The sequence below is a fragment of the Chiroxiphia lanceolata genome, chromosome W (assembly GCF_009829145.1).
Source record: "Chiroxiphia lanceolata isolate bChiLan1 chromosome W, bChiLan1.pri, whole genome shotgun sequence".
In the NCBI taxonomy this organism is placed as follows: Eukaryota; Metazoa; Chordata; class Aves; order Passeriformes; family Pipridae; genus Chiroxiphia; species Chiroxiphia lanceolata.
Window position 1 is genome coordinate 1,131,015 of NC_045670.1, and position 19,072 is coordinate 1,150,086.

Below are 19,072 nucleotides of genomic sequence, written 5' to 3' on the forward strand. Positions count from 1 at the left end.
TGAAGGGGACTTTTGGGTACAGGACTATTGTCTAGTTTTTTTGTGTTCTGTCACTGTTCTTGCCAACATACATATATCTTTTAATAAAGGGTTGTTATTTCTTCTGGTTTTTTCCACACTTCCTCGATTAAAGCCCCTTAATTTTGAATTTACAATTGTTGAGAGAGAGGAGTTTGGTGTATCTCATAACTCATCCTCTTTAGCAAACATTCCAGTCTCATCAGACTGAGACAAATGCGTATCTGGGTTATAATCAGCCTGTGAGCCCTCTCGAGCAAGTGACGAAAGAAGAACCATTTTGACTGGGGCCCTGAACAACAGCAGGCCTTTGAACAGATCAAACAGGAGATAAACTGTGTGGTAGCCCTTGGACCTGTGCATACAGGACCAGCTATGCAATATGTGGTCTACACTACAGACAGGGAGCATGGCCTCACCTGGAACCTCTGGCAGAAAGCACCAGGAGAAACCTGAGGTCGACTTGTAGAGTTTTGGGGCCAGGGGTATAGAGGATCTCAGGCCTGCTACACCCCGACTAACAAAGAGATACTAGTAGCATATGAGGGAGTTCAAGACATTTCAGAAGTTATTGGTACAGCTGTGCTACAATTGCCTGTTCTACACTGTATGTTCAAAGGAGACATCTCCTCTACACATCATGCAACTGACACTAAGTAAGAGGGTAAATGAGTGGGTAGTGTTGATCAGGCAACAAGCTTGACTGGGAAAACTCAGCCCCTCAGGAATCCTGGAAGAGATCATGAATTGGTCAGAAGGCAGAGATTTTTGAGCATTGCTTGAGGAGGTGGCTCATGCCCAAGAGGCACCACCATACAATGAGTTATCAGAAGATGAAAGATGCTATGCTCTGTTTACTGATGGATCCTGTCATGTTGAAGGAAAGCATCAGAAGTGGAAAACTGCTGTGTGGAGTCCTGCATAAGTCATTGAAGCCACTGAAGGAGAATGTGATCAGTTCAGTTGCAGAAGTGAAAGCCATCCAACTAGACCTAAAGATTGCTGAACGAGAAAAGTGGCCTGTACTGTATCTCTATACTAAATCCTAGATGGTGGTTAATGCCCTGTGGGGGTGGCTACAGCAATGGAAGAAGGTCAATTGGCAACGCAGGGGTAAACCCATCTGGGCTGTGATGGCAAAAAGGCACAAAAAAAGTTAACAATGGCTCAGTTGGTATACCTTGCCCTGTTGAGCCAGGAGAAGGTAATTGCCTAATGTTTGCTCTACCTGTTTTGCTAGAAGAACGTTTTTAGGAGCACTGGTTAATATCATGTTCTGTTCTGCTCACTGGACCAAAGTCCTTATTATAGAAAGAATGCTAAGGAGTAGTATACAATAGACCACTAGGTAATAAATCAGGTAAACTAGATGTTTGAATAAGATATAGAAGGCCCAGAGTCAGGATTTTGCAAGCTTGAAGAATTCAAGTCACCTACCTGTGGTGGTTTGAAAAACCTTTTCTCTGGGATAGTAATGGTTTGCCCCACTGATAATACTGGACCAATCAAAAGTTCATATGCGTCCTATGGAAATTACATACCCACAGAAACGGAAGAGAAGGTGGTGAAGATAGTTTAGAAGGTAGGTAGCCATGATCTGAGCCAGGAGGAAGCAGGGAGCCAGTGAGCCCCTCTGGGGGCCAAGGGCCAAGGGCCCCCAGTCCCCAGCTGAGGCTACGGGAGACCCAGTATAGTGTCAAAGCTGGACCGGGTCCCGTAATCAAGAACTGGAAGAGTTTCCTTACTGTCAGCAGCAGCAGACATTGAAAGCGGCAGCGGAGCAGTCCTGAACAGAGACAAAGGTGACTAAAAGCCAAAAAGATAGCCAGTAGCAGAGAGATAACGTGAAGCTGGCTGAAAGACGCAGAGATGTTCCTGCAGGAGGGACAGCAGGCAACAAAACGGAGGAAAACTCAACAGAGTTGGTTTGGGGTAAGACTGTATTACTTTCCCAAAACCCAGAGACCTCCTGAAGAGGAGGGGTGGACTTCCAAACCCTTAGGGAGTCCTGAAATGCAGTAACAGTTAGAGAGAGAGAGAAAGGAGCTGAAAAACCCATAGTCGTCCTGAGAGCTGAGCCAGGACGGAATGCGGAGGAGGTGGCCTTGCCCTCTGCTGTTGTTGCTGCTTCTATCATGCTGACGAGCTGAGACAGAGCAGAAGAGCTTTGGTAAAACTGAACTGAAAGCTGCTTTCAATGTTCTAACCCAAGAGGAGTGAAGATCTACAAGGAAATCCCCCAAAGGCTCGGGCTCGGGGCTGGAATTTCTACAAAGTAAGAACAAAAATCCTGACTGCCATACTTAAATCTACTGCCTTGGAAAAAATGGAGGACACTAACCAGTGCCATAAAAAAAACTGAAATGAAGGAACCGTGGCCTGAGAAGTGACAGAAAGACTTTTCTCTTTTCTTCTTGGACTTTAATTGAAGAAAAGGAGAAATTTAATTTAATGTAAATATATATATGTATGTAAATAAATCTTTGTAAATATTTTCCCCTTCCTCCCATATTGAGTCTTGTGTTGTGTCTGGAAACAAACCCTCTCACAGAGGCAAATTGTGGGAGGGGGCTTGAACCTAGAAGTTAGATTCTTGTGAGTTTCAAACCACCACACTACCAAAGAAATTAAAGAGGTCAAATTGAGGAAGAACAAGCGTGGTGACCACCAGGGGATGAAGGCTCAAGTGGCGACCACCCTAGTGAAGAACTGCACATGTGCCAAGGAAAATTCTGGAAAGTCTCCGCCCAGACACCAGTCTACTTATTAATATGTATGTTAGAAGGCGTAACCATGTATCTAAAGTGTATAAAATGGCTTGCTTTTGCACTTTTGAGTCGAGCAAGTTTGTCCAGCGTGAGCTGGCTTGCTCCCAATGTTGAATAAACAAATACCTTGCTGCTTAAAGATGCAAAGTCTCTGAGCAGTTATTTATTCTGAGGTTTTTCAGCATCAGCTGCTGCATTGTGGCAGGACATCACTGCGTAGATAGAAAACATGACTCTGAAGGTGCGTCATGCAGATGCTCACATGCCCAAAAGCTGCACCACTGAGGAACATCAAAACAACAAACAGACAGACAAGACTGTCAAAATTGAAGTGGTTCAGTTGGACCTGGACTGGGAGTGTAAGAGTGAGTTATTTGTAGCTCGATAGGCCCACAAAACATTGGGACATCTGGCGAGATGCAACATATGGATGGGCTTGTGATCAAAGGGTGGAGCTGACCATGAAGACTCATGAATGTGAAACATGTGCAGCAATCAAGCCACACAAGTAGTCTCCCTGGAATAGAGGGCAGTGGCTGGGTTTCTGATATGGTGAGGCCTGGCAAATTGACTATATTGGCCCACTGCCATGAACACACCAAGACAAGTGCTCCACACTCACCATGGTGGAAGCACCTACCAGGTGGCTAGAAACATATTCTGTAAACCATGCCACTGCTCGAAACACCATCCTGGACCTTTAAAAACAAATTTTGTGGTCACATGGTATCCCAAATATAATTGAGTCAGACAATGGGCTTAATTTCCAAAATAACCTCATAAACTCCTGGGCCAAGAAACATGGCATTGATTAAGTGCATCACATAAACTATCACTCACAAGCCTCCAGAAAGACTGAGAGATATAATGGATTGTTAAGGACTATGTTGAGAGCATTGGGAAATGGGGCATGGAAGCACTGGGATATAAGTTTAGAAAAAGCTAAGAAGAATTTGCTAATCAGCCTGGTCCTGCCCAAACAGAAGCCCCTACGTACTGTGGGAGGAGATAAGGTGCCTGTAGTGCATGCATGTAAGGAAGTCTCTGGGGAAGGTGTGGGCTGCTCCTCCCTTGGGAAAAGACAAACCCGTTTGCGGGATTGTCTTTGCTCAAGGACCTGAATGTACTTGGTGTGTAATGTGAAAGGATGGGGAGATCCAATGTGTACCTCAAAGGGATTTTAACTTGGGGAAAATAATCTGTAATGAATGTTGTGTGTTGTAGGAAGTAAGGTAGCAGGAACTACCTGAACCAACAAAAAGTAATCTTTGCAAGGAACCTGGTGACTGCAGTGATGACCCAAACCAAGCCAGTGTTGGTACCCAACAATCAAACACTTTGCTTCTCCTGTCCTGAGCAACCATCTTGACAGATGGGTCCCAAGTAATAGCCAGTTCTTATGAACATTTTATTCTCTACTTCCCATCAGCAGCCAGTATCCAGCCACTTACTGGGAAGTAGGGCTGAAGTATGAGTAGCAGATGCTTAGGAAGAGAAATGCCTTAATAACAAATGCCCCCTGCTCATCCTCCTTTCTCTCAGTTTTTATTGCTGAGCACAATGTCATATGGTATGGAATATCCCTTTAGTCAGCTTGGGTCAGCTCACATAATTTGATACATTTACATATTTTCTAACCATCTCATTGTATCTGTTTCTCATTCCTGAAATTACCTCTTATAAATACTTACAACTGACCAAACTTACCCAAGCTATTTTTTTTCATTTACTTCCATGCATGCCTTTTCTTTCTTTACTGAACTGCCTTCATCTTGACCCATGAGTTTTTAATCTTATTTTCACCCCCTGTCTCATTGAGGAGGGGGAGAGATAAAACAGCTTGGTGGGCACCTGGTGGCCAGCCAAGTTCAACCCACCACAGTGTTGAACGGAGTGGGACCTAGTAACGATCCTTGGGGGACCCCACCTATGACAGGCTCCCAGTCTGAGTAAAAACCATTGATCACCATCCTCTAAGTGCGACCTGTTAGCCAATTTCCTGCCCACCTTGCAGACCACCCAACCAATCTGTGTCTTGCCAGTTTGTGCAGGAGAAGGATGTGGGTAACAGTGTTGAACACTTTGCTGAAGTCTAGGTAAACAGCATCCACTACTCTCCCCATGTCAACAGAAGATGTTATTTTGCTGTAGAAGGTGATCAGGTTAGTCTGGCAAGATTTGCCCTTGGCAAATCTGTGCTGTCTTTTCCTAATCACCTACTTCAATTGGTTTGTGGTAGTTTCTAGGAGGACTCATTTCATTAGTTTCCCAGGGATTGAAGCAACACTAATAGGCCTGTAGTTTCCTAGGTCTTCTTTTGGACCTTTCTTGTAGATGAGTATGACATTTGCCCTCTTCCAGTCATCAGGGACATCCCCTGATCTCCATGACTTTTCAAAGATTTTGGACAGTGGTCTTGCAACAATGTCAACCACTTCTCCTAACACCTTGGGGTGGATTCCAGGCCCATGGATTTATGTGGGTTGAGCCCTTGCAAGAGGCCACAGACCAGCCCTTCCTCCACTACTCATGGGTTGACACGTGTTGTTGTAGCTACTTGCTCCTGTGATCTGGGGTCCAGCTACACCAGTAAAGACAGAGACAAAGAAAGTATTGAGAACCTCTGTCTTGTCAGCATTATTAGTGACTAGTTTGCCTGCCCTGTTCAGCAATGGGCCTATGTCTTCCCTGTGCTTCTGCTTACTACTCACATACTTAAAGAACCCTTTATTGTTGTTCTTGACATCTCTGGCCAATTTCAGTTCTATCTGAGCCTTAGCTTTCATGACTTCATCTCTGCATGCCCTAGCAAGGTTCTTGTAGTCCTTGATAGCTATTTGGCTGCTTTTCCATAGCCAGTATGTTTCTTTTTTTGCCCTTAAGCAGTCAAAAGCTCATTGTTAAGCCAGAGTGGCATCTTGTTCTGCTTTCTTCCTTTCCCTTTGTAGGGAATGGACTGTTCTTGTGCTTCCAGGAAGCTGTTCTTGAACAACTCCCAACAGTCACAGGCTGTTTTGCCCTCCATGGATGCTTCCCTCGCAGCTGGGCTCTGAGTGTATTGAAGTTGGCCCTTCAAAAATACAGGGTCTTCAGCATGCTAGGCAGGATATTAAATTCCACAATGTTGTGATTGCTGTATCCAAGGCTACCATTGGTAGTTATGTTGTCAAGTAAGTCTTCTTGGTTTGTGAGCAGTAAATGCAGCAATGTGCTGTTCCTAGTCAGCATGTCCAGCATCTGTAGCAGGAAGCAGTCCTCAATGCATTCCAGAAACCTGATGGACAACTTGTGCACTGCTGTGTTGTTTTCCCAACAAATGTCTGGGTAATTGAAGCCACCCATGATGACCAGGTTCTGTTGGCCTGAGAATTCCATGAGTGGCCAAAGTAAGGTTTCATCAGCCTCATCACCCTGATTATGAAGACGGTAACAGATATCTACCATAAGATCCCCCTTGGTAATGATCCCTCCAATCCTGATCCAAAGCCTTTGATAGAACTTTTGTGATCTCCATAATTCACCTCCATACATTCAAATTTATCTTTTAAATAAAGTGCAACTCCACCTCCACTTCTTACCTTCCAGTCTTTCTGAAAGAGCTTGTAGCCATCCATTGCAATCTTCCAGTCATGTGAGTTTTCCCACCAAGTTTCTGTGATTCCTATGACATCATAACTCTCAGACTGGGCACCAAGTTCTTGTTCCTCCTGTTTGTTGCCCAGACTACTTGCATTGGTATACATGGACTTAAGGTGTCTGGACTTGTTGCTGTTAAGTTGAGATGGTCAAAGCGACACAGAAACAGACTTCTTCCAAAAGCAGGACAGGAGAGGGATAGATATATAGATCGATAGATCCTTTATTGTAACAAGTCACCAACATTTATAGGTCTTGGCATAACATACGTTACATTATGATTGGTGTCTGCAAATAAACACGCATCAGGATTGGCCGCCCTGTAGCACACATGATGATTCAGCACCTGTAGACTCACGGCGACTAAGCTCCAGCAAGCTCGCTCTGACTCTGCAGAAAGCTCAGGGTATCTGCCTCTATAGTCCTGTCTTCCTTCCAGCAGACCTGCTGTTAACCCCGACATGGACTTGCATTGGTACTTGCACTGGTGAGCACTTGAGGTAGCTGGACTTACAGTTCTTGCCTTTGGAGAAGATTGGGGAGCATTCCTCACATCCTGGATCTTGGTTCCTGGCAAGCAGCAAACTTCCCTGACTGTATATCAGGCCAGCTGATGCAAGTGCCTCAGTGCCTCTCAGCAGAGAGCCACCCACTACTAGCACTTGCTTCTTCCTTTTGCAGCTTTAATATGTGTTGCTGATGAGGTTTCTTTCTGTGAATCTTGTTCATTGGTTTTGTCTGCTGTCAAGATTTCATATCTATTGCTGGTTGGTACATACAAGGAAATGGGTGGGGGTGATATCCTGTTGGCATGGGTCACCAGAGACCACGGCACCTCCTTCTCCATGGTGCTGTTTGCTTTTGAAGCTCTTTGTCTGGAAGTCCTTGGAGGTCAGTGCCACAGGACCCTAGTATTTCTTCTTGCAAACTCTCAAATATACTCTGTTTCTTGTTCCCCCCTCCCTAATACAGCATAGCCTGTTAACTTCCTCCTTCAGCTCCTCCACCTGCTGCCTGAGTGACTCCACCAGAACACACCTTCCACAGGTGGAGCTTACACCCTCCTCCACCCAGGGGTGTGGGGTACAGACTTTACAGCCCTCCACCTGGATAGCAGCTTCCCTGATAGGAAGCTCTGTCTGGTGGGTGGCTGCCTCCATTCATTCCAGGGGAGTCTGGCTAGATAGGTGGGCTCTCAGCTTCTGCAGAGCACAGCCCTTGCCAGGTCTCTGCCACCACGCTTCTGTGGGTAAGTAGAGCAGGAAGCACTGATAACTGGCAGAGCGCGCAGCCCTTTCTTCACGTACATCTGTGTGAACTGCCGCACAATCTTTCAGTGCCACAGTTAGAATGGAATAGAATACTTCCATTTCATTTCACTACAGAATGAAGTAGGCTAAACTATCCTCATGGTAACAAAAGAATTATTCCTTCAAAAGCCATAATGAAGAGTTTGCTATGTAACACAAAAGACATATAAACATGTCTTAAGACAAATGTATAGCTATATATACAGTAAAAATCATACCTTGTAAATGCCATCATATCTGTTGCCTTCCTCTGGGGCATATTTGCTGATCCGTCGTCCTTTTGAACTGCGCACTACTCGGACTGGCTTACCAGCTCTCCAATTCTTAGACTCTGCTCCATTTTTATCATCCAATGGGGCATCACAGTTAAGGGCCAGTGCCCTGAAAATCACATTAAATATCTTTATAAAACAGATTGCTTCATGCAACATACTATTGAGAATCAGTGTGACAAGATCAAATTTGTTTGCTTTATCCTATTATGTTTACTAAGCAGAATAAGAATTTGCAGTGAATTCTTCAGTAGACTGCAATATCAATGGAAGCATTGAGATCAACTCTACCATGTGGGAGAATGGGAATACAGTATATTTAGTTCCTAATGTTCACAATGAAAACTCAGGTAGTACAGTTAAATAAAAGAAATCTTCAGGTTTAATATTTTTTTTTAAATAATTATTTCTCAAGTAACATGGAAGGATTTTAAAAAGTTGTAAGAATGGCAAATTATCTCTCTGACTATTCCATATTACTGCATATTTTTAGACTTTTAAAGTGGACATGAATTGATAAACATTGCAAAAAAATAACACATGGAAAAAAGTACATACTGACTATCCAAAAATATATCTGTAGCAAATATTACTGTTCTTAGTCCATTAACTACCTAAGCTTAGGAGTTAAATGCCATGAACTAATTCATATACAAGCAAACCATAATGTTCTTCTTTTCTATGTATTTTTGATCTAGAAGCATATAGATGGATCATCAGAGATTCAGAAAAGAATAAATCATAGAATCATAGAATGGCCTGGGTTGGAAGGGACCTTAAAGATCACCTAGTTACAACCCTCCTGCTGTGGACAGGGACACCTTCCACTAGACCAGGTTGCTCAGAGCAAACCAACCCGTCCTTTAACACTTCCAGGGATAGGGCATCCACAGCTTCTCTGGGCAACCTGTGCCAGTGCCTCACCATCCTCACAGTAAAGAATTTTTTCCTAATATCTAATCTAAACCTACTCTGTTTCAGTTTGAAGCCATTCCCCCTTGAATATCAGCAAACACCACAAAAATATTTTCCCTTGTTTAGTTGGAGCCTCTCCCACATCCCATGTTAACTTTAAGAATGGATGACAATAAGAATTTGTATGCATGGGGAGGTAAGTATTGTTTTTGGTAGGAAGTGAAAATCTTTATGGATAAACCTTTATCCCTCCAAAAGGAACAGAAGTGAATAAAATCTTATGGAGACAGCTAGCATTCCCTAAAGGAACTTTAGAATAATGTAGAGCAACATTAAGCAATAGTATTTATATTGTCTAAATTCAACTGTCTGGATGTCCATATAATTGATGAGCAGAAGTAGGTTCCAGCTTGCTCTGAGTCTCTCCTGAAGCACTCACTTGTCCTGGTTTTGGTTGGGATAGAGTTCATTTTCTTCACAGTGGCTAGTACATGGCTGTTTTGGATTTGTGCTGAACATGATAATATAGAGATGTTTTTGTTACTGCTGAGCAGGGCTCACACAGAGCCAAGGCCTTTTCTGCTTATTGCACTGCCATGCTGATGAGGAGACAAGGGCTACGTGGGAAATTGAGAGGGGACACAGTCAGGATAGGTGACCCAAACTGACCAGAGGGATATTTCAGATCATATGACAGTATTTAAAGTGGGGGGAAGAAGGAGGAAGGGGGGGATGTTTGAAGGCATTTGTCTTCCCAAGTAACCGTTACACGTGATGGGGACCTGCTCTCCTGGAGATGGCTGAACACCTGCCCATGGGAAGCAGTGAATTAATTCCTTGTTTTGCTTTGTTTGCATGTATGGCTTTTGCTTTCCCTATTAAACTGTCTTTATCTCAACCCGTGAGTTTTCTCTTTTACCCTTCTGATTCTCTCCCTGATCCCACCAGTGGGGCTGTGTGGGGCTCGGTTGATGGCTGGGGTTAAATCACAACATCACTTTTATCCACTATTTGTATATGTGTCCTATTATAGACACTTGGGGTAAGATAGTATGAATCCCTGCCTGACTAAACAGTTTAAACATAAAATATTTTTACTGCCATACATTGATTTGAGTGTGGATGAACAAAAGTCTCTGGAATCAGGTTCAAACCCAACCATGGACCACAAAAGAAACAGTGGCACTCAGAAAAATATGGCAAAATCTACAACCTGCAATATACAGAAAAATAAGGAAAGGTGAAGTAATGCAGGTTTTAAAAGTATTTCTTTTGTGCAGACAAAAAAGAAAACATTCTGGACAAATGAAAACCCAAATCTGATTCTATTACATTCAGTCAAACTGTCCTACTTTAATCATCACAAGGGTTAAGAACATTAGACCCAAAGCAAAGACTACCACTAGCCAGTCAAAATGGATAACTGGTAGCACCACATTATACTCCATGCATCTCAACTACTACAAAGCAACCAGACACACACTTTGCCAGTGGCTTTCACAACCATTTGCTGACATCAGAGGAACAAAAAGACTAAGGAGCTTAGGTTTTATTCCAGGTTCCAATAAAGTTTGCTTTAATGATTAAAAGCCACTATAAACCTGCTGTCCAAATCTATTTTTTGTCTCTTTTCTTTCCACACTCTTCTGTTACATCTATCTCCTCCTTCTCTGTCAGTATCCCAGTAAGGCTTTTCTCCTTTCTCCTCTGAGTACCATCAGAAAACCTGAAAGATTACCTTCCCACTCAATTTTGGTGCTTGACAGAAGCATAGCCCATTCAATGTCAGATCTGGTAAAGAGAGTTCCAGTCAATCTTAGTACCCTATAGCCACTGCATGGTTAGTTGCTTCATGCAGGTGGTATATATTTAGAAATGTAAAGGTATTGAGAATTCCTAGAGTTTAGGCAGGCTGTTTACAGAACATAAATATACTTTAGGCAAATTTCCAATTTAATTTTTCAAACCTTTTTTTTTCTTCAGTCAATTGTTTTTGCCTACAATTTGGCAAAAAATAAGCCAACTTTTATCAGGAACATGAAATTACACAACCTAAAGGCAAAGTGATACTAATTCCTTGTTCTTCATACAAGGTATGAAGGCACTAAAGGCTATCAAATATATATAAGATTTCTTTTAGTATGGGCAAATTAACATACTTTCTTCATACCTAACTTTCGTAAATTGTTAAACCATTTAAGATGAAACTTTATGAGAACAATCTAAGGCAAATACCCAGCACAAAAAATTTCAGCTTAAAAGGTTTAAGTTTGGCAAACTTCTAATCACCTGAAAATCAAGTCTTTTCATAAGAAGTCTTGGACAATTTCAAATAGATAAATATAAAATAGATGCAAATAGATGCCAACTGAATCTGTAATATAGCAATATGTTTTCATTAGTTATAAATAATTCTTTAAATCAAAATAACACCATGTTTGACAAAATGCCTCTAAACAGCATAAGGCATCACTGTTTACAGTAGCAGAAGATGTATAAACAAATAAATTTTTCAAAATATCACTTTTAAATTAAAGAACTCTTTGGTCTGGAATTTTTTTTTTTAATTTAGTCTCGAAAACTTACCTGTTCATGTGTGTTAATGTTTGATCAAATGAATGTTCTCCAATTCTTTTATTTCCAGAAAGATCTCTACCTCCACTCCCAGTATAAGTGAATTCATCTCCTCGGTCCTGTGTAAGCAGATTATCCTCCATTTTAGCATTCTGGATTAAAGCATCTGAACTGAAAACCTGTTCCTTCATTGGTTCTATTTACTCAAACAAGAACTATTGCCTGAGGCAAAATAAAACATGTGCTCTGTTTTATCATCATTCTCCTTTCAGAGTAACAATGACAACAAAAAGTTACTGGTTCAGATGCAACATATTATATCAGAAAGTGATTATAAAAAAATACACCTGCCTTAAAATATTATTTGAACTCCTACTTTTAGTCAGACAGATATTTCTGATAGAGGGAATGCATTCTAGCTAGTATTTTCTGATTCTCTAACTTCACAGCTTACAGGAAAATCCCATTTGGAAAATGTCCTCACTTCTGCATGTTCATGGGACTGAGCACCAATACGGCAAAGCACTTTGTACTTTAATACAAGTAGTTTACTTCAATAACACTATACTCATTTACTATCTGGTAAAAATGTTCAGGAAAAAAATACAAAGAAAAAAAGAGTTGTCTAAGGGTGGGGGTTTTTTGTTTGTTGGTTTGGGGTTTTTTGCATTTGCAGAGGTTGCCTTACCTAAATTTCAGTCCAGGAAAAAAATACAAAGAAAAAAAGAGTTGTCTAAGGGTGGGGGTTTTTTGTTTGTTGGTTTGGGTTTTTTTGCATTTGCAGAGGTTGCCTCACCTAAATTTCAGTTGTTCTGAACTACTAAGAGCTTAGAAGGCTTTTTCAGATGCAAATTTTGTGAAATTGAATAAAGGTTGATTAAACATTCCTTTAAAACAAGCTTTAAAAATAATTAAAATATACATAGCACTTAAGTGAAGCGGCTATTATTATTTTTTCATTAACCTGTCACAAATTCATAATACTCATAACAAATCCAAGTATTTTAGAAAAGACACAAATATATTTATAATAATGTCTGTCTTTTAAAATGCAAATCTTTTACAAAGCATGAAACATTGGTATGAAATGAATACTTAGCAAATTATTAATTTTCATATGAAGTTTCAGAGCAGAAAACCTAAACATGCTGGTATTCAGTAGTAAAATTCAGTCAATTTCTAGCCACTATTAAATGTTTGATATCAGCATGGAACCAATATCAACTCACTGCAAGATTATTACAGCTATTTTATGACTGGCAATAACAGAACAGAGAAATGTCATGACAGAAAAATGTTGGTTGTACAGGGCCATAAAATAATTATAGAAATGCTCTTTACATTAAACTGTGTAGAAAAATCTTAATAAATTCAGCAATAGAGCTACTAGAGTATTTATCTTTCCTTGTTATTTAGATATAACAAAAAGAAAACACTAGAAGGTAAAAAATTTGGGTTGGAAAAAAACCTGAAAATACAATATTTAAGGAAATTACAGTAATCACAAACTGGGAGGTTTTTACCTCTTTTACAGCATTGTTGAGACAAGTATTGGAATGACATATTTAAAGGAATGTTAAAAAACCTGGAGGGAAAGAAGCAAAGAAATGAACAAAACTGGAGAAACTCAGAAGAGACAAAGAGTATAGTCTGATTACTTTAGCAAGAAATATTTTATACATGTACCTTCATAAAGGTACCTTCATGAATACTGAAGACAAAAATACTTTTTATCTAACAGACAAATATAAATCAAGAAGAAATAGATAGAGCCTTAAGTCAAACAAATTCAGATGAAAGGCACATATTTAACTGTATTTATAATTAAGCAGTGGTCCTGGCTACAGAGAGGGGGCGAAGCGTGGCTTGCTTGCTATTCTATACCACCCATGTCATCACGGGGGGGGAGGGTGGTTTCGGGAGGATGAAAAACGTGAGTGCATGCCAGAAATGTGCCATTTTGTTCTGCCTCTTCCTTGGGGAATTTGCTGGGACCAACCCTGTGGACTCTGTTCTCCCACCACCACCCATCCCTTCCTGTCACTCAGGAAAAATACAACTCCAAGAGGTGGCACCATGTGGAATTGAACCAGCAAGTGGTCCGGAAGCTGGATACGTGACACAATGCTGTTGATCTGGTTTTTTTGGGGTTTGTCTGTCATTGCTTTTTGTTGTCTCAAGCTTGGGGACAGGGAATGCCTGCTGCAGAGAGTATCTGCCATCTTGTCTTTGTCTCAGTGGCCACGCAGAACTGAGTCAAGGTGGTGAATACCTTTTGTGTGTAAAGCACCTTCTCTTTTGTATACTTCTGTTATTAATATTGTTGCAGTTACTGTGCATTTCTTATTCCATTGCTGTTTGTTTTCAGTAAATTGTTATTTCAACTCACAGTCTCTGCCTTTGTCCCTCTCTCACCAGGTGGGGAGGAAGGGGGGAGCAGCTTATTTGGAGTTTAATTCTCAGATGGTTTTTAAACCACCACATCAGTAAAACCAATTTCCATGGGAAACAGGGAGTTCTCAAAATTTTGAGACCTTCAAAGTAAAATTAGATGAGTCTGGAAGATATTCTTTAGTCAGAGCTATATTTTAGATATTGGTCTTAATAAAGAGATAAGATAGATATAAGGCCTAGGCATACATACTTACTTGACCTATAAACCTTCAGTGTTCTACACACGAGTGGGCAAAATGCTATAGATTTCAGATAAACTGGAAATCCAGAAGAAAAATGGGACCAGTTCTGTTTGATATCTTCATCAATGAGGGGGATGAGGGGATCGAGTGCACCCTCAATAAGTTTGCGGATGACACCAAGTTGGGTGGGAGTGTTGATCTCCTTGAGGGTAGGAAAGCTCTACAGAGGGATCTGGACAGTCTGATTGATGAGTTGAAGCCAATCATATAAGATTCAACAAGGTGAAGTGCCAGATCCTGTACTTGGGTCACAACAACCCCATGCAGTGTGATAGGCTTGGAGCAGAGTGGCTGGTAAGCTGCTCAATGAAAAAGGACCTGGGGGTGCTGGTCAACAACCGGCTGAACATGAGCCAGCAGTGTGCCCAGGTGGCCAAGTATGCCAATGGCATCCTGGCTTGTATCAGAAATAGTGTGGCCAGCAGGACTGGGGAAGTGATTGTCCCCACTGGTGAGGCTGCACCTTGAATACCATGTTCAGTTATGGGCCCCGAATGACAAAGACATTGAGGTCCTGGAGTGTGTCCAAAAAAGGGCAATGAAGCTGGTGAAGGGTCTAGAGCACAAGTCTTATGAAGAGCAACTGAGGGGACTGGGGTGGTTTATTCTGGAAAAAAAAAGGCTCAGGGGGGACCTTATTGCTTGCTACAACTACCTGAAAGGAGGTCATAGCGAGGCATGTGTCAGTCTCTTCTCCCAGGTAACAGTGATAGGAAGAGAAGAAATGGCCTTAATCCCGAAAGTGTTGTCAAGCATTGGAACAGGCTGCCCAGGTAAGTGGTTGAGTCACCATCCCTGGATGTATTTAGTGTAGATGTGACACTTACGGACATGGGGTAGTGGTAGACTTGGCAGTACTAGGTTAATGGTTGGATTTGATGATCTTAAGGGTCCTTTCCAGCATAAATGATGACTATGCTGCAGTCAGATGATGCAGTCTATGATGACTGCTACAGATCTAATTATGAGAGGTGGCATCTCTTAGCACTTTTCAGTATAACAGTACTCATTACCTCATTTCTGCTCATCTTCTCAAAAGAACTTTCCATGCTAGAATATCAGACTGAAATGGAGCTAGGGCCTAAAGAGTTAACTCTGAATACTGATCCGGAGACCCTCCTGCTCAGAAGAATGCAATGCTTAGCTAGTGATTCAGAGTATTTACAACTGGGAACCGGTTTGGGAACACGATCCCTTGGTCACCTGGTATATTACTGACACTGGATGGATGGTTGGATGAAGGAAGCATTAATTATAATACAATCTTACAACTCATTGTTCCTTTGTAGATTACAAAAGTGGGATGAAGTGGTCTATGCCAAAATGTATTTCACTTTAAGAAATAAGCCCGAATGGCAAAGGGACTGTGGAATAAACATCCCACCCCAAGATCCCTTTGTTTTGACATTAGAGAAAGATCAGAAAAATTTCAAACTGAAGGAATGCTGCTGCGATGCCTGTAGCATTGGACAGCAGTGTCTGAAGCTAGGAGGGAGGTGTTATAGACTAGGAAATCAGGGGAATTTTTCTTCCCCCAGCCCCACTTCAAGGGAAAAACGGGGGGGGGGGAAGGGAGGTCATTAGCATTACAAAGGATGTAGCTGCCTAGGTTAATTGCCCATTTGGAGAGACGGGAGAGGGAGGCGTGGGGCGGGCTCTGTTCGGGGGCGAGGAAAAAAACTGCGTTGTTGGCTCCCTGGGTGGACACAGGCATTTTTTTGGGGAGGGGGACGGGAGGTTTGGTTTTCTTTTTGGCTGTTCATCCTGGTCAGCTCGACTTCTCATCCTGCTGGCTTCAACCTGCCTGGATGCCCCGCTCCCCGGAGCTGCTGTGCCTCAACGGAGAGTTTGCTTGCCCGCGGGAGAGGAGGGGGAAGTCTTTGCTGAGACACCACCACCTGAGACTGCGGTGAGTCCCCGCCACTTGGGACAGCGGTGAGTTCCCGTGGGAGTGTACTGCCTTCCTTCCTTTTCGTCCCCACGGAGGCGAGGACCCCCCCCCCCCATCTCCTCGGCTTCCCCACGCGGTCCGGGACCGCTCTCTCCAGCCCCTCTTCCCGCGGGGTGACTGCCGGAGCCCACAGCGCCCCCTGCCGACCACAACCAGGTACTGCAGGCCCTGCACCTTCCAGCGATCCCACAGCGCCCCCTGCCGACCACGACCAGGTCCTGCAGGTCCTGCACCTTCCAGCGATCCCACAGCGCCCCCTGCCGACCACAACCAGGTACTGCAGATCCTGTACTTTCCTGGCGATCCCACAGCGCCCCCTGCAGGCCACAACAGGGCGCTGCAGACCCTGCACCTTCCAACGATCCAACAACATCCCCGGCAGGCCACAATTAGGACTGTGCTAATTGACAGAGGAGTATCCATTTAGACTTGTTGTTATTGTTGTTTCTTGTTACTGTTTTTGCCAACATACATATATCTTTTAATAAAGGGTTGTTATTTCTTCTGTTTTTCCACATTTTCCTCGAGTAAGACCCCTTAATTTGACATTACAATTGCAGAGAGAGAGGAGTTTGGTCTACCTCATAGCTCATCCTCTTTAGCAAACAGTCCAGTCTCACTCTGACTGCGACAGGAGGAATAGCGAGGAAGAAAGTATAATAGACCTCCAAGAACTATAGCCGAAAGGGCTAGAAATAATAAAACAGAAACACAGCAGCACACATTAAATAGATACAGAAAGCATAGCAGAAAGCAGAGATGACCCGGAAGAAGGAACTAGTCATATCGAACCAGGGCTGCTGAACGAAAGGCTAGAGAGAAGACGGGGGGAAAAGTGAAAACTAAACCCGAAATTAGCCATACAATCACCCCTCTTTGGCAAATAATGTTACCCTTGGGGGAGCGGGCAAGGATAAAGGTACCTCTCTCAGCAAGCGATTTAGACAGGTGGAGAGAGGACGCAAAATGCTTTAGGGAAAACCCAGAAAGAGTAGCTAAGAAATTTGAATTAATTGCAAAGAACCAACATATTGACTGGGAAGACATAGACCTAATGCTGTCAGAATTAACCGACACAGAAAAAGAACTTGTATTAAAAACTGCGAGAACACATGCAGTAGGACAGCTTGCGACAAGGGCCATTCAAGGAGACATTGGGAACATATTCCCAACAGAAGACCCGAACTGGGATCCTGTTGAGAGAATCTTAGATGATGCAGGACATATATTGCTGCAGGCCTGTTTGCACAATCCAACCTGCGTACTGGACGGGGGGGATCTGTGTCCTTGAGCAGCAGATATGAGAAAGCTGCATAGAGGTAAACAAGAGAAGAAGATGCTATCCAGGGTGTGAAAAATTGGAAGAGGGGAGGGCCTAAAAAGGTCAGAGCGCGTGCCTTGGCTAGGAGAGGGAATAAAGTTATAGCTAGAGCGTATGAACCCTGTAGGACCCTTGATAATGTGTGTATTTTTTGGAATAAAGTGGAGCATTGACTGTACCTCCATGAGGATGTGTCTTTGACTCTGGAGCTCCTTTTTGCATCTTCTCGTTTTATCTGGCGCCCGGAAAGGTGATAAGAAGCGCAAAAAGGCAGAAGAATGCGGATAACCAATTGATCTCCTTGGCAGTGAGACGCGGTCAGAGACTTGAGAGACTGAATGGAGCTGGACAGAGGAGTTTCGGATCGCGGAGGCCAGTCGGCGCTAACCGAGGTAGGAAGGATCGCTACCTTTCCCCTGTCGTTTGCTGTAAGCATGGAATCGGAATTTACTGCAGCTAAAAAACTGCTGTTAGGTATCCTCGCTAAGCGAGGGAAGCAGTAACTGAGAAGGTATTCGACAAGCTTATTGCTTGGGCCCGTGATAACGTTTTTTTTTACAGTACCCCCTCTCCTTTTCACCTTTGAGGAATGGCGGGGTTTGAGAGATAGACTTTGGGACTTGACTACCCTCGCTGCTGCTACAAAACTTCTCGGCCGTGCAGTCCTCCTGCTGAAGAGGGGAGTACATCGTGGCCTGGCACACACTGCCCCAACCGAACTGTGTGAATTCGAACCGTGGCCACCGCCACCCCGTGCAGAGTCGTGGTGCAGACAAACACCATAGAACCGCTATGACCAGAAGACCCTCACGGCGTAGCAGAGCAGAGCGAGGCTAAAGCAGGAGCGCCCGAGAACTGGCAGGAGAGCAACCCGGCAGTAACCATGCAAGAAAAAACCAGGAGCGGCCCCAGAGGGAAACTGGGATGGAACAACCCTGGGAAAGTATCACTTCTTGTTGAGAAGGGGAGCAGGCTAGAAGGTTGCTTTCCCGTGTTTCTGTTAACTCTCGTGTTGACCCTGTTTTCTGTCTGGTGTGTCGTTGTGGGCTCAGTGTTGCTAACTATGCTGTGTTAGTGTGTGTGTGTGTGTGTGTTGGAGGTTGTGTGTGTGTGTGGAGAAGCGACCATGGGTTTGTTAGCAACTGTTAAAACCCAGGGATGAGGGTCCGGGAGAGGTGTCTCGGATGACACAGGAGCATAGGAATTTCCCTTTGAGATTATTCAAACTGCGGCCGGTGCCGGCAGCAGCGGCGGAGAGGCGGCTCGGGTGCTGCGGGGCCGGCGGGAGGTTCGGCGGGGGTTGCAGCAGCGAGAACAGACACTAAACAACTTCAGCGGGTTCTCTCTCCCTCCCCCCCCCCCCCGCGAGGGTAGGAGGGAGAGTGAACGGGAACAGCAGCAGAGGCTGCAGTGAGAGAGAAAACCAAAACAGCCATCTTTCCTTTTTCTGTTACTCTTGGGGAATAGGTATTTAAAACAAACAAGTGCACACCTTTCCATAGTTCTCGTTTCCATCTCTAGCTCCTTAGCTCTGCCATATGGGAATTAGTGAGGGACCAGCTTGCGGGGTGGTTGCCCTGCAGAAACCATGCATCTAAGTGGTCGAGAAAA

General features: G+C 43.4%; 1 protein-coding gene across 1 annotated transcript in view; it reads right to left on the bottom strand.

The window, feature by feature from the left end:
* The window catches only part of LOC116780085 (E3 ubiquitin-protein ligase UHRF2-like), a 202,820-nt gene that overhangs the window by 17,389 nt on the left and 166,359 nt on the right, over nucleotides 1-19,072 (bottom strand). Inside the window, exons 10-11 of the mRNA XM_032674568.1 lie at nucleotides 11,506-11,612; nucleotides 7,951-8,113 (exon numbers count right to left, since the gene is read on the bottom strand). Of these exons, the coding sequence (XP_032530459.1) occupies nucleotides 7,951-8,113; nucleotides 11,506-11,612 (270 nt within the window). The remainder of the gene's footprint in view (nucleotides 1-7,950; nucleotides 8,114-11,505; nucleotides 11,613-19,072) is intronic.